Genomic DNA, 16,603 nt, shown 5'->3' with positions numbered 1-16,603 from the left:
AAAAAAAATAGGGAAAAACTGAAGAGTCTGCTAGCAACTAAGGGGAGAATGGCAGCCGTTGTCAGGAAGACGAGGCACAAACAACATTTGGCTTGAGAATGGCGGTAGGCACAAGCTAGTGTGTGCATGTGTGTGTGTGTGTGTGCATGCTGTGCCTGTGTGTGTGCATGTGTGTGTGTGTCCACATGTCTGCGTGCATGTGCACGTGTGCTTGTGTGTGAATGTCTGTGCACGTGCCTGTGTTTGTGCATGTGCGTGTCTGTCCACATGCCTGTATGTGTGTGTGCATGTGTACGTGTGTGCATGTGCGTGATGGGGAGGTTGAGGGTTGGTTCTGGTCACTCTGCTTCCTAGAGAACAGTACTTAGGTCCACTCTATGCAGGAAAGAAAAGACTGTTAAATCTTCCCTGACAACCTCCTATGAATTTCAACGAGGCCAGATGAAAGCAAAAGGAAGACTGAGTAACAGCGGCTGCTACTTACGACTTACTACGTGCGTGCCGCATGCTAAGTACCTTGCATACAGACTCTCCCTCAGTCCTTGACCAAACTCTACTGTTGCTATTTTACAGATGAAGCAATTGTCAAGTCTCGTAGGCACCGGGCAGAGTGAAGATCTGTCTCCTAAACCTGCACCTGTCCCCACACTCTACTGCTCACGTGGACATTCCCTAAAGAGCAGGTGGAAGGAAGGAGCGGGTAGGCAACCATCCTCACTCACAGAGCAAGGGACCGCCGAGCCCCCGATAGGAACCGAATCCCTCCGAAAACTCAGTCCTAAGGCTATGCCCAAACTCAGCAGCTGTCAGGTGCACCTGTTTTACCGCCGGAGAAGTAATCCCCAGCTCTCCCTCCTTATCCTCCCGAAATTGGAAGACAGTAGCACGGAGGATGGAAGGATGGGCGCAACAGGGGAAAGAATGATTTCTTAACCAAGGGCCTACACTGGGTGGCCTATGGCGATTCTCTAGCCGGCTGTGACGTTTAGGATGAAAAGACGCCGAGAACGCAGCTTCAGGGAGATTGTTTTCTTTCCTTCCTATTTGACTTTTCTCCACCCCCGCCTTTCATCCGGAGAGCCTGCGAAGTGCCCCGCGTTGTTTTGGAACGTTTAGTTATTAAAACACTGCCTGCGCTGTGGTGAGGAGAGTCGTCACCTGGAGGTGAGGCAAAGCAATGGAGAACAACGGACTTCATACAGTAAGCAGCGTGGTTCCCTTGCCTTTTCCCTGGATGAGAATCCGCTTGCATTTGTTTCAGAGAAAACAGCAAAATCACTCTATCGGCGCGCCTGTGGTTTTCAGTCCACGTCACGTACGGGGATCGGGTTTTTTTGGCACCCGGGTAACTGTGTAACTTACGAACCTGCGCTCTGGCGCGCGCTCGTTTTCACGCTCGGCATCGCTTACCTCCTTCGTTGTCCTTACTGTCTGTGCAGAGAGTCTCCATGGCCACATCACATCCCGCTCCTCTCCACCCTGGCTGGCAGACACAATGCCAGCCGTTTTGGTCCAGCGTGCATCTCCCATTACTGTTGCACAGACCAGGACAACCCTCTGTCAAAGGAGACAAAGAAGGAAAACACAAGCGATTTGAGGATTGAACGTTTTCGCACCTGAAATAAACAGATAAGGGACACTTAGTGGGAACAGGCCTTTGTAAACAGCACAAATACTGTAATTGCACATGGATAGAAACAGCAACAGTCTCTAAGGAATCTAATTCTTATCCAAGTGGCATCTTTGATTGGCCTGACCCTTGAGACACCACTTACCTGTGCAGGACAGAAATATATGCGACAATCCACTAACTAGCTGCGGGCCAGACAAAATTAACTTAATTTTTTTTTTTTCATTTGGCAAAGCAGCAAGGTTGATTGTATGGTGTGAAAAAGCACCTCGACAAGGTAATTTCAGAATCCCTGGCATAGATTTTCGATCTGTTGTAAACGGTAGCGGTCACCCATCAGGACGTGCCTTCTTAAAGCACCTTGTTGCTTTAAAAAATTCCCTCTAAATTCAGAAGCATGGAAGCCGGTATGAGGATGGGAACGATGTTAACAAGAGAACGTTAATTTTATCTGGCCTCAGAGTTGCCGTACCTTCATGTGAAATTACAGTGCATTAAATAGGTGCACAAAGTATAGGCCAGGATTGATGACTATACTTTATGCCAAGAGTACATTCCTTTTCACAGAATAAGCAAAGCCCAGGAAATAGTGAAGCAGCTTTAGCGTCTATTCTAACAAACATCAGGATTCAGGCTGCATACGGATGGGACAGGACCGACAGGATTTCCAACTAAATGTAATAGCTGTGCATATTTGATTACTTAGGACGGACAAAATGAAATACCATAAGGACCACAATAAAACATTGAGAGACTGAACAAAAACACGGTAGTGACGTGCTTCAAGACAGATAGCGAAGAGTGATATTTTGTGACAATCTCCCTAAGGCTTTTATGCTGTTACCTTTATATCCTATCTTGTCTGCTTTTATGGGCAAGGAGGGAAAATTTGGGAAACAATTAAAATAATTTAATATATCCAAAATCTATAATTGTTTCAGTCTAACATGACATTAAAAAAAAAAAAAACAATTTTTGCCACTTCCTACTGATGATATCTGGCAGCCAAATGATCTGTTTATGAGGATGACACTTAGGTAAATTCCGGTCTCTGGTGTTCTGGTCTATGAGTGTGATGGGACACTGACAGAAACAAGGATAGAAATGCTCCAAAATTATAAGAATAATGGGCTATTAATCAGAACTCTTTGGACTGCATTATTCATAATTTGGCGCGAAATACATAGTGGCCCAAAGTGCTTGCTACAGCCACTGGGGTTTGTTACCCGGCTTCTTATAATTAGAATGCTACTCTTGTCTCGGTGACGAAATTTAAGGGAACGATCTGTTTAAAGATGTTTGTTTTATGTCTGTATTAAAAGAGTTATTCATATATCGGTTTCCCCTCCTCCACTGTGGCACTTGAAATGAAAATATCTCCAAGAGACAGTCTGTCTCTTAAGATTAGAGCTAATAGACAGAAGAGTGTTCTGACAGTCTCTTGTGGCAGGGTAAAATGAAATTATACTTATGGATACCATCAGGTCAGGATAGGATTAATTCTGCTGCTTCTTTTCTTTCAGACAATTACCATCTGCATTTATGGATTTTCAATACCTAAAAGGTGAATTTTCCTTCCAAACGTTTTTGTTTTATTTTTAACGACAAAGGAAGATTTAATCGTCCCACTGACAGGTGCCGCAGCTGACTGCACGCACCCAAGAGTTATTATATGAAAGCCCGGATATTGCCAGGAATATTGTCATATTCTAATGAAAAGCACAAACAAGGAATAGAAAATAGGTAATCTGAGGAGAAAGGGGGAGGGAGTTTTCTCTTCTGAAAAAATATTTTCCACCTATTTCTACGAGAACTGAAGAGACGAGAATCTGCTGTTTTCTGCTGAGCCATGTTATCATTTCTGTTTTACGGAATGCACGGTAATTTTGTTGTTTCTCAGAAAATAACAGAACATAAATTATGATATCACATATATTTTGAAACATTTAGAAGAAGCCAAAGAAGTTTCCATATAAGGATAAATGAGATTGCTCTCAACATATATTATCCAGAATCTTCTTTAGATTGACAATTTCTTATTCTGTGATAAGAGAGTAAGCGTTTGTGATTCTTCAAGGCAGAATTTAAGGCTCATTAGCTGAACTGCCAACAGCGAAGCTCTTAAGGCAAAAAAAAAAAAAAAAAAAAAAAAGAAAGAAAGAAACATAAACAAAAAACAGCAAATATACTGTTATCTTCAGTTTTTGGTTCCAGTGAAAACTAATGCTCTTACATAGGGATGAAATCTGTGATAACCCAAAATTATAAAAATGAGACACAGACACTGAAGTCTCAGTCCTTTAAATCCAAGGCATTTCACATAATGTAAGCCTCATTTATAATTTACAAAAATATGCATGAGAAACAGTCTAATTTCATACCTAGTATGATCTGATACACAGTTATATAGAGATATATATGGAGATATGTCAACAAAGAGCAAGTATACAGTACCTTTAACTATCTTATCCAAATAGTGAGCTTGAGAAATTAAAAAGGAAAAAAAAGAACAGACAGACATTTCAGAAGTGTCACATGGGACAAGGAAATTTTCAGAATTTACATGCAAATTGAGTAGCTGCAGCCGACATAAGATTCACATCACACGACAGAGATGTACTTCATGATCTTCTAACACTGCAATATATCCACGTTTCAGCTCATGTGGTCATGATTCCAGGAAACACTCCGCATGTGCAAGGACAGTATGCAGGTAACACTACCTTTCCCAGGTGAGTTGGAATGCCCCCACCCTGCTCCGTCTTGAGATTATCCTTTAATGGCTAAGGAGAACAAATGGAATTAATTCTTTGTACTTACGAAATTGGGAAATTTACAACGGCAAGGGCTCTTTTCACTAAAGAAGTTGGGAAATTTACAACTATGAGGGCCACAAAGAAACTTTTAGGAAGGGTAGAAATTAATTCTAACGTTTGCAAGTTCGTTTTTAGCAAAGTAGTTTCTTAAGGGTTGCACAATGAAGGGCGAAAAGGACCACACGGGAGCCCTGGAGGAACCGTTTACGCGTGTTCTGATGCTGTCTTTCTTCAACCTGAGAGATGAACCCACAGAAATCGTGCTTCCCTCACCTTCTGTCTCGAATGACTTGTGGATTTACATATTATCAAACTTCCGCGTTGAATAAACAAAAAAGGGAGGTAATTTTGAATCCTTGAGCAAATGGAGCAAACTTACTATACTATGAAAAAGGCACGTGTACACTGTGCAGAGAATGATTACCCAGCAGCCCTTGACCACACAGAGGATGGGCAGTGACGCATCGCATACGTGGTCAGTCCGTGAGGAAATACAGACTGTTCCAAGGTCCTGTTTCTTTTCAGGATCCAGCCTGGAATAAGTTGTTTCTCACAACCGCTCTGTAGAAACAGGATTAAGACTGGAGTCTTTCACTGGACCTGTCCATTTAATTTTTCATGAGGTTACAATGAGGCTACACCTTTTCTCTTGAACAGAGGCAGAAATACCTCTCTTGGGCTTCACCAGCAGAGAGACGTAATATATTCTTAATAAGCCTGAAATCTGCCTGCTTTGTCAAAATTCATACATCTTTAATGATCTAAAATTGCTTTTCAAAGATGCTTCTGTTGATTATTTTTCGTTACTGACACATGCAAGTGAAAACCGAACTCCTAACAGAATGATTTAAGCTCTAACAGGTTTGGTAGTTCTGTCGTGTGCAGAAACAAAACCGTAAACGCTTCTGACACATGTGTGCCCGTGGATGTAAAAGGATTCTTCATGTTGCCACAGGACTCCATTAGAGGCTTCTGAATTGCATTTAAAAATAAGTGTGTTCATAACTAATTGACAACATACTGCAGGGGAAATTAAGGTGAGGCAACACTCTCAGGTACTACTCGGAAATTATAACTTAATAAAACAATTCTATTTTCAAACGTTAAAGCAAAAACGTACCATTGGATAACATCATTCATGTAACTTCTCAATAATCCCTTCCGAACACTATATAATCTAGGAGAGCCTCATAATAGCTCCACTGATGATCTAAACAGAAACAAAGTGCCTTTAAAAACTCTGGAGTTTCTGATTCAGATAGGGTAGTACTTTTGGAGGAATTCTGAATTTATAAAAAGTCATCACGCGGATCTAGCTGGAGAGCTGTTTGCTTTTACATTGGGTCCACTTCAGTTAATGCAACCAAAATAAGGAATGTAATTAATTCTGATCTGGATTAGTAGTTTGAAAGGAGGAATGAATTATTTCTAATCCAGCCAATCCCATTATCTTAGCAAACAATCAATTACACAAAACAGTGGTTTGATTAAAAGTAACGGCAGGTTTCTCATCAGGTCAAGAGAACAACAAAAGTGGTGATGAAATCAGAAAATATATTTAAAATGTATAGCAGGTTAAAATTCATATGCCACTTTAAATATGAAAAATGCTTAACATAAATAAATTTTGCAAACGGTTAAAACCCAACCAAAAGAATAATATCGGTACTGAGAAAGAGATACTAAGATTTGACATTTGCATTTTATATCCTAGGGAATAACTGTGAGGTGTTAGTTTAAAACTAATGGAGAAAAGGGGTAAAAACCACCACGTGTATTTTGTCCTTGAAGATTAACATTTCTGACACTACCACAAAAGGCTCGTGCTGCAGAATAAAGATGTTAAAAGGAGATGTCGATAGATGGGGTTCAAATGATTATTAAAAATCATAATTGCAACAATAAAAACATCATTAGATAAGCCACGACAGGAAATAATCAGAAAAATGCAGGCACGTCGTACGAAGCCATTAGGAACAATAATCGTAAAAATAATACAGTATATTTAAAAATTAATATTCCTAACAGTTGCTGAAATGCACATTAAGTTGCAAAAAAATTTCTTTGAAAACGAATGAGTGTATTCTGACACCAAAATCCAAGTCCTTCCTATTAGACCTACTCACCAAAAGTTTCAAATTTGTTTTATAGAAGAAAACTCTTATAAAAATGAGTGCCAGACATATAAAATGGAGCCCTTTTAAAAAACTATTCTCCACTAAAATGTTGTATTCATAAAACACTTTCCCGGGAGTTTCAATTATTTATCTTTTAAAAAGACCCATGTGGGAATAGGGGGTGGGGGGGTATTACCGTATTTCCTGTAAGACAGTGATTCTTAATCTTTCTGGGGTCTCGGGTCAGTGAGAAAAGTAGCAGGAGTTACAGACTCTCCCCTGAGAAACAATGCACACAATGCACACACAAAATGCTATGATTTTTAGCTCTTCCATGGGCTCTGGTTCTATAAATCGTAGACTGTGAACACTTGTCTGATGTATTAACGATTTCCAAATTTCTCGTTCTGCTCCAGGTCCCTGTCCCGGTTCACGATAATCCAGGGGACACACATGAAGTGCCGTGATCCCAGCTGCTCTCCTCCCTGAGGATGATAACAGAGGCTGACTTTGCGCCAGGTACTGCTCTAAGCGCTCTCTATCTCTCATTTGATCTCTCCCACAACCCTGCGATATAAATACAGCTGATACAGTAAGTGCAGATGCAGAGACTGAAGAGGGAGAGACATGTGTGCAAGGTCACAGCCTAGCAATCTCGGTCAGCATGCCTCTTCCGGCTCGCAAGTACTTTGCAATTATTCCCGACCTAACAGGAAATAGATACTACTTTCTCATCGGCCATAGGGTGCTTCTGCTGTCTCCTAGCTGCCTCCTACACGGCTTCCTTGGGAAATGGCCCGGTGGATCTGACGTAAATGGCAGAATGCAGACGAGTGAGTGTCTTTCAGACGTCAGAGCTATTTCTTGGTCTTCATTGTCTACTGTCTCTCTTTCCGAATACATTCAGATCCACAGTCATCTCTAGAACGTAACACATGAGACGACGAGTCGGGTTTCGAGCCCACGCGTTGGCGGTCCCTGGTCTACTTGCTGGATCAGGTGGGCAAAGACTCTGCGAAACCGTAGATGTGGAAGAAAGGTTTGGGTCATCACAAATATTTTCGTGATGGGATTAGCCCATAAACCTCCAGGATCACCAAAGCAAATGAGTGGTACTGTGTCCTTTTCATAGACTCCCCTCTGGGTACTTCTTTTCAAAAAGAACGATTTCTCTTTTCAAAGCCCCTGATGACCGTATCTTCCCACTTCATGTTTTGGGGACGATGAATGGAGGTGCACACAAAATGATCTACTCTTGTCTGTACCCCTTTCTAACGATCTGGAGTCTAAGGCCCCTTAAGAGGGACCTTGCTCATATTTAGTCCTGTACGGTTTTAATGTGTAGACTAGAAAGGAATAGCAACACTTTTGGAATTTCTACCTATAGGTTGTCACCTCGTCTGCTTATCTATCAAAATTATGGGCACCCTCCTCCCTCCATTTCCTTTGGTTATCTGATTCTTCCTTTTTTTTCTCCCTGAGCGCTTCTCATGGAAGAAGTCCAGGGGTATGATCACAAGGGCAAATGTAAAAGGAGAAGGGTTGAATCAAGAGCTAGCTGTGATCAGTTCATTAAGAGATGCCATAAAAATACAAGGCTTTATTGATATATAGATAGAGGAGACCGAATGTGTAAATCTCCATTAGAAATGTCAACTCCAAGGCCATGCTAATTCCCATATTCCCACTGGCTGGCTCACAAGGGATTCTTAATATCTGCTGAACAAAATGATTAAATGTACTTATTATGGCGGCTCTAGGGTGTCTTACATGTGTTTGCAGCTTTTGAAGAAATTCTTTGAATAATACAGACACAGATATATGATGAATAACAGTAATACTTTTTGAGAAAGAACCACGTGTGAGCAATACCTCATTTCCTAAACCCTCCCCCTCCTTGACGCACCTGTTCCTCTCCCTTCGTGCAATCCATCCAACCCAATTACACACAGTAGTATTAACAATAAATACCATTTGCTACTCTAGGTGCTGAAAACCATGCCAAGCACTGTACATGAGACGCTGACTTAACTGTCACCACCTACAGGGCAACAGGTACTTTTATTATCTTCCCTGGTTCACAAATGAAGAAACCGAGGTACAGTGAAATAACTTCCTCAAGGTCAAAATGCTAGCGAGTGGCAACACCAAAATACCAACCAGGCAGTCCGTGGCCACAGACTTAATAAATAAGCTATATTTACAACAAGAGTCAGAACGGCGTACCCACGTAAGGTAGATTAGAAGCATCATCTGTTTATGGAATGGTTGATAAATTTACTTGAATGAAAACATAAGACGAAAAAAAAAACCCCGTGGAAATCATTAATTCAACATTGGCAATTAAAGGGGGGCCCAGGAAGTAAGATCAGAATCCAAACTAATTTGAAATATCAACCTATTGACACAGCTTCGTAAGTAAGAGTACCTTATGTAGACTCAAGAAAGCTTTATGATATATGCTATAACCTGTTCATAAAACCCAAAGTTGGAAAAACCAATTGGCAAGATATTAAGACTGAGGGATAAAACCAGGAAAAACTTAAAGCAAGTGAGTTTGAACAACAAAAGGACAGCGGTAGTTCAGTTAAGGTAAAATTCTGTACAAAGAAATATCTTTTGAGTGGTGATCCTAAAGATAGTTGCCCATTTAAATATGAGGTCAAAGGAGTATATATGTCTGCTTTGAGGAAGAACTGGGATATTTGGAGGTCTACACAGAATATGATTAAGGCCAAGTTTGCTTTCCTTTTACTGTCAAAGGGATTCTTCAAAACACAAAGAAGAAACAAAGGCAAACCAAGTTGGTTGTATATACGTTAGACAGCTCCCAAGGGAAAAATAGAAATAGTCTGTGTATACGTAGTTGCTGATGCGTATGGTTATGAACTGCTCGCATAGTTTTCACTGTCGACAATATGCTTGGTTGGAGCGTATTAAACAGAACAGTATTTTCACTGGGCCACTGAATGGACTCCTGGGCAGAGCCCAGACATAGGCAAATAACACCGAATCCGGAAGCTGGAAGTATTTCTCAGTTTAATTACAACATTAAAATCTTAAGGGCCCGTCTTCAAGAGAGGATAATTCAATCAGATGGGCACATAATGAAATACAGACATATTCTCCACTATGGCGATTACTGCAACGTCCTTGGAATCGAGGACACATTTTAATTTAGCATTGTGTGTTTCCTCATTCTTTATGACACAGACTTAAAAAAATGATTCACATTAGTATCTCATTAAAGTTGTAAGTAGGTATCCTTCTTAGGTTATTCACTACCAGTTCCTGGAGGATGACAGAAAAGCAACAATCTGCAATAAGTACATATTAAATCCATTTATTCCAACCAGTGAGTGTTTAAATCAGTGTGCAAGCTGCACACCCATTGGTTCCACGTTCCTTGACTGGGGCCCACTGCCAATTACGGATTACCTTGTCGTAAAGGATTATGGCAGCGATGTAATTTTCCATAAAACAATTTACTCGGGCCCCTGACAATATGTTCTCCCTCGCCATAAAATTCTCAATCTAAGACCAGGATAAAACATCACAAGAATTTTATCCTCTTTAGAAGAGTCACTAAACTTGAACTGTAACGACTAGAAAGTGAGGCCGTGCCAGCAAAGAAAAACAGTTCGTGTATGTTTGTGGACGCGCGCACGTGCACGTGTTGTTTCAAAGAGCTCTCGCGCCCCTAAAATCGGCAATGCGCTTTTGAAAACAACCTCTTTCAAATAAATTGTTTCTGAAACTTCACATATTTTATTCCTTTTGTGGGTTGGAAATGTGGCGAACAAAGTATCTGTACAAATACACTGCTTCTTCCGCGCAGCTGCCCACGCGAAATACCACTTTTCAGTTTGGAACACTAACCTGAGAACCTTCTAAAAGAGTGAAATAATATTTTCCCTGATTTAAATCAGTCCAGAAAAAAAAAAATAGGTTCCATGGAAAAGGTGCTCTGCCAGAAACCAAATTTTATAAAGTTAGCCTTGCTGGGCAAAGTGCCATCAGAAGCTGCAAAGCTCTGTAAGGGTAACGGATAGAAAAATATTTGGTATTTTCCTTCCGCGCAGAATTTCCTGCCTGACCATGAGCTACGTCCACATGATGGAGCGGCACGGGGACACTCAAGAGTCCACACGGCACACTCACTAACGCTGGCATGGACACAGCCACGCAAAGAGATGAGCATTGGTTAGCGTAGGATACGGCCGGCTTGGGGTGGTCTTTTGCACACGGCACGACTTCAGCCCCCGGGGCCATACACGTAACCACGTCAGTAGCACGTTTGTACTCCCTGTCTGGGTTCACTGCTCGACAGAAACAAAACCACACTTTCTGAGGATTTCCTAGATTGAAAAATAAACAGGCTATGTTTTAGCGCCCTGACTGGGGACCGAAACTACCCAGAGACAGCTCTTAACATTAATCAATACAAACGGTAACGCGAATATTTTTCACGCTAGATGACTATTCGGCTCTTCAATTGATACGATGAACTTGGTTTTGCCAATTATTAGGGTGGTGTTTGTGTGCTCCAAGCCAGTGGCAGGAAACCATAAAAATAACCCACTGATCTGATCAATTGCAATGCATATAATTTCTTGGTTGCGTTAGTTTTGCCTGTGCATAAAATTTAATATTTAAGAAAAATGCACAGAATAAGACTTGTAAATAATTGTGCAAAATACATCGGGTCTTCCTCTTACTGGTTTTCTCGAACATATCAGGAAAAACAATAAAAACATAACTGAACAATCTTTACCTCCCCTAGGACAAATGGTAACTTCTTTTGGGAAAGTCATAGATAAATCATAGATGCATCAAAAGTGATTTACAGGGGCGCCTGGGTGGCTCAGTCGGTTAAGCGTCCGACTTTGGCTCAGGTCACGATCTCGCGGTCCGTGAGTTCGAGCCCCGCGGCGGGCTCTGTGCTGACAGCTCAGAGCCTGGAGCCTGTTTCAGATTCTGTGTCTCCCTCTCTCTCTGACCCTCCCCTGTTCATGCTCTGTTTGTCTCTGTCTCAAAAATAAATAAACATTAAAAAATAAAATTAAAAAAAAAGTGATTTACAGAGATAAATCTATCTCATAGATGTATCTCATAGATGCGTAGATGCATCAAAAGTGATTTACAGACATTTTATTGGTGGGTGACAGAAGAGTGTGCACAGAAGTTTAAACTTGGGTTTTGGGGGGTGTCTGGGTGGCTCAGTCAGTTAAGCGCTCGACTTTGGCTCAGGTCACGATCTCACGATTTGTGGGTTTGAGCCCCGTGTCGGCTGTGCTGACAGCTTGGAGCCTGGAGCTTCAAGTTCTGTGTCTCAAGTTCTGTGTCTCTCTCTCTCTGCCCCTCCCCCACTCGCACTCTGTCTCTCTCAAAAATAAACAAATGTTAAAAAAAAAAATACATTTGCATGTTGAGCACTACACTTTGCCGGTACTGGTCAAGTACCGGTCTACACATGGGTCAGCCTACTCATTTCAGCCGAGAAAAAAATGCGAAGTAAGTTTAAATTCTGGAAGGAGGCATGTAGAGTCTTCTATCATGGGTTACAATTTTCTTCGATCTTTCACAATATAAATTAATTTTCCTCAAGCTGTTCCTGTTGCTGCGGTTGGTACTCTTATCTTGGCAAACCATGGGTCCAGTCATCAGTTATAATTTAAATTTTGCTGAACTAAAGACGTGAACACGTAATCACTGAGACATCGCTGACATCATTTGTTACCGCACAACAACCAATCAAACATGATTCAGCTTTTTGGAATAAAGAACAAATCGCAACTTGTCCTTATAGATTTTGCGTTCCCTCATTAGTCATTGTATTTCAGCCAGGTAAGTCAGTAGTTTCTAAAGGCGTACCAATATCTGTATAAATACAAACACAAGTCACTTTGAAGGTAACTACCTGGAAACGAAGGCATTTAAATATCCTCTTTTACACGCATACCTCCGTCATCATACCGCAATTTTGCTGAAAACTTTTCATTTTGTTTTCCATTATGAAATGGACTGAGCAGACAGGATGGAATATGTGTTGCTAACTTCTGGAGCAAAATGATGTGTCTGTGCGTCACCATTCCTTACGCCGGGAAGTCCACTGCGGGCTGAGCAAGCTTCCCCATGGGCTAGTGGTAGTCAGTGAGGGTGATATGCTGGTATATACAGTCATAACTGACGTACGTCTAGGCTCTTACTACGTGGCTTGTATTTACACTGGTCACAGTTCAGAGGGTAATGCTTTTAGGGGCAGGAAAGAGTTAGCGTATGGGTAATAAACATATAGATAGTTTTCCCTTTGTTTTTAATGGCGGCTATATGGTGATTTTTTTTTTTTCCTTGCTTACACCAGTGTATTTGGAGTGGATTACTCACATGCATAATAATCACTCCTGGGGACTCGTCTTAAAAGCCAAGAGTTGGAGTGCATGTGAAAAGCATTATTTTACCCTTCACTGTTCATGGGGGGGACTAATTAATGAATACCTAACGCCATTAATTCACAATTAGATCACTTATGTTTAACCACATGCTTTCTATGCACACATATATAAATATTAATTTTGAATAGAATGATAATCATTCAGCATCATAACAATTAAACAGCTGTAACCTGTCTCATGTGTTAAGTGACAGAGCTGCAGGCAAGCTCTGTAAGCAGATGGTCTTACCCACCCATGCTCGATGTTAAAGACTTTTTAAAAAAAGAGGTGTTGACAAATCAGAACAAGTAGGCATAGTTCTAATGCAAATCGGCCAATTTGCAATGTAGATTACCCTAAAAACTAATTTGGTGTACAGGAAAAAATTAAGCTCTGTTGTTAAAGGAAGACATTATATTGCATTTGGATATAGTAGATTCCCCACCAACATAATTATTTGCTAATTTCATTCAACCAACAGAGTTTAATGGAAAAGCAGCTGGCAAAGTATTCATATTTATGGACTTCCTTTGACTGCTCCTTAATTTATCCAAGGCACATGGCGGCTAAACCCCAGAAATAATAGCATATTTCAGACAGCTGTTTTCCAGCTTCACTAAAGAGGCACTCAAAAAGGAGAGGGTCAGTGAACCAACCCATCATGAAGAGTGAACGAAAAAAAAAAAACCAAACTGGCTCTAGTCACACCATAATCTGTGAAGATAATATGTTAAATATGAAAAGACAGACGAGTCATGGCTTCTGTATGGACGAACACCATTAAGAAGCTTGTATTTTAAAAACTGGTAGGTGGGAAAGGAACTGAGCTAAGATGAATAAAGGCTCTTCTCAACTTGTCACATTCGAGAAATGACAGAGATAAAATCTGCCATTGAAAGGATACCAATGTGCCATCGCGGGAAGGAATCCTATCCCTTAAAATTGTGCGCCTCATTCTTCCACCCTTACATTAAACTGAGTGCAAAGTTCTGACTTTTTACTTACTCCACTGGGGTAATAAGGATCTCTACATACGATGAAAATTACTTAAAATCCACATTAACTCTCCACAGTTACCTGGCTCGAGTTTTAGGGAGAATGGACATATTAGGGAAAATGGAATAATCTGACGCTACTTACGGTCTGTCTCCTCCTTGCCAGCGTTGTTAAACAGCTGACAACGTAATGTTGTCACGCCCAAATACCTTGAACCTAAACCTCTCATAGAAGCCTTCTGATGAACTTGGCAAGAGTTGAAAGGAGTGTTTTTCATCTTTATTTCTAGTTAAGTTGTATACCCAGTCAACTGAACTTTAAAACCTCCTGTATACTAGATTTTGGTGGAAATTAAGCTCTTAGATGCTTTTTAAGAGATGCAAATCAATGAAGTGTTCCAAGTGGAAAAAAATACCGCAGTATATCAGTAAAGAAACACAATGGCAGGCTGTTAATAAAACAATATAAATTTGACATATAACTGGTGTGTATTCAGACACCATGTCTCTCCATAAACTTTTAAAAGACAATTTAAATGGACTTCAGATGAGAAATGAGGTTTAAAAAGCAAAAGGGAACTCCTGGGTATGGATAGATTCATACTTAAAAAATCTGTTATGGCATCTAACATTTTTTTTAATGTTTATTTTTTTGTGAGCGAGAGAGAGACAGAGAGAGAGAGAGAGAGCGCGCAGGGGAGGGGCAGAGAGAAAGGGAGACACAGAATCTGAAGCAGGCTCCAGGCTCTGAGCTGTTAGCACAGAGCCTGGCGTGGGGCTTGAACTCACAAGTCATGAGATCATGACCTGAGCCCAAGTCGGATGCTTAACCGACTAAGCCCCCCAGGCGCCCCTAATATTTTAATTCAAAGTAACAGATTCAAAATTTTCTGTAATATAATAATTATGATTTATAAACTATTCCCCTAAGCACCTGCACAGTAAATCATTTTGGGAGACTAAAAAGAAAAACTAGCTAGAAAACCACTAAGTTCATGGTGGGAAATAAACACAAGATAGTAAAAAAAAAAAAAAAAAAAAAAGGAATCAGGTTGATCAATTCTAAAGAAATCAGACATATTTCAATGATATCTAAGCCATCATAAAACAACATAAATAATCAGCATTTTCTTATAGACTGCTCTGATTTGAGAAAAATGACAGTGGATTTATTCCTCCATTTTTTTCTGAACATACAGCCTTTATAGCCGGTGGCACTTATAGTAAGCTGAGTAGGAGTACGATCAATTTATAGCAGCTATTGAGACCCATGTAACACCACAGGAGGCAGATGGGAGGGAGAATCTGTACACAAATACCAATCACAGTATAGAACTCATTATTCTATGACCCTGAAGTATGTGAAGCATATTTCTTTTAAAGAACTCAAAATTCCTATGCTTGTAGGCCATGTGTAAATCATCCACATGGAAAGACACATGTTACGTCCAAATACATTCACCCACAAAACAGATACTGCATTCAGAACTGGGTTTTAGAAACTCTAAAAAAAAACAGTCCCTTTTCTAAAGTATAGAACACATTTAACATTTCCCAAAACAATATAACCGTCACTGAAGTTTACCTCTTGGGGACATTGCTACCCTGTGAAGAAAAACTCTGACTCGGCTTTAGGCCACTACCTCTATTTAGTGAGGATAAATTATAGCATGGAAGATGGGACAGAGCAAAAGGGACACTCAAGTGCCTGACGTCAATAGTAAAAGTTGTTTATGTCTATATGTTTATGTCTATAGTTACTCCCATTCTTAGGGGCAAAGAAACTGATGTCTTGAGAAACAAATCATCAACATGATGAGAGAACATTTATATCAAGATGGCCCTTGGGACTATGATTTCCCTGACACACAGCAAAGACGGTCACAGTGCAAGAGTTCTGTGAAGATTCAAATACAAATTTTCTTGAGGATTTGTCAGACGGAGGGTGTAATTCTAAAGTTGTTTTTTAAATGTTTATTTGTGAGAAGGAGAGAGAGAGAGAGAGAGAGAATGAGAATGAACGGGGGAGGGTCAGAGAGAGGGAGACACAGAATCTGAAACAGGCCTCAGGCTCTGAGCTATCAGCTCAGAGCCCAATGCAGGGCTTGAACTCATGAACTACAAGATCATGACCTGAGCCGAAGTGGGACGCTTAACCAAATGAGCCACCCAGGCGCCCCCGGGGGGATGTCATTCTACCGGGGCTCTTGAGACACTACTTGACTTGTGCAGGCAGGTTAACAAAACAAGGGAGGATGGGCTGCTAACAAAAAGTTAAAGTTGGAAGGCCCTTCACCAAACGTCAGCGGAGTCAAACTTTAACAACCCTCAAGCTTTACAGGATATAAAGCTTATATATATACAGGCTACCGAGCTCTCCGTGGAAGAAGCCCAGGACCGCCATTGCTGGCTGACTCTGACTACACTGAGCCCCTGACTTCACGTCCTTTCGTGCTGAAATTGGTACCTGGGAAGGAAAACAAACTGGTACAAAAGAACAACTTAACGCGCTGAAGAGAAAAACCACCTGAAGGCTGGACGAATTAAAACATCAAACTAGCCATCCAATACGCCACCCCTTATCCAAGCACTTCTTCATCGAAATGCAGGA

The 16,603-nt window shown here is 40.8% G+C and overlaps 1 protein-coding gene across 3 annotated transcripts in view; it reads right to left on the bottom strand.

Annotated features, from left to right (window-relative positions):
* The window catches only part of TENM3 (teneurin transmembrane protein 3), a 446,972-nt gene that overhangs the window by 78,536 nt on the left and 351,833 nt on the right, over window positions 1-16,603 (bottom strand). For all 3 annotated transcript variants that reach the window (XM_042982909.1, XM_042982911.1, XM_042982912.1), the window contains exon 13: window positions 1,411-1,557. In XM_042982909.1, the coding sequence (XP_042838843.1) occupies window positions 1,411-1,557 (147 nt within the window). The remainder of the gene's footprint in view (window positions 1-1,410; window positions 1,558-16,603) is intronic.

This window comes from Panthera tigris, chromosome B1 (genome assembly GCF_018350195.1).
Source record: "Panthera tigris isolate Pti1 chromosome B1, P.tigris_Pti1_mat1.1, whole genome shotgun sequence".
In the NCBI taxonomy this organism is placed as follows: domain Eukaryota; kingdom Metazoa; phylum Chordata; class Mammalia; order Carnivora; family Felidae; genus Panthera; species Panthera tigris.
This window is presented reverse-complemented; position numbering and strand designations above follow the sequence as displayed.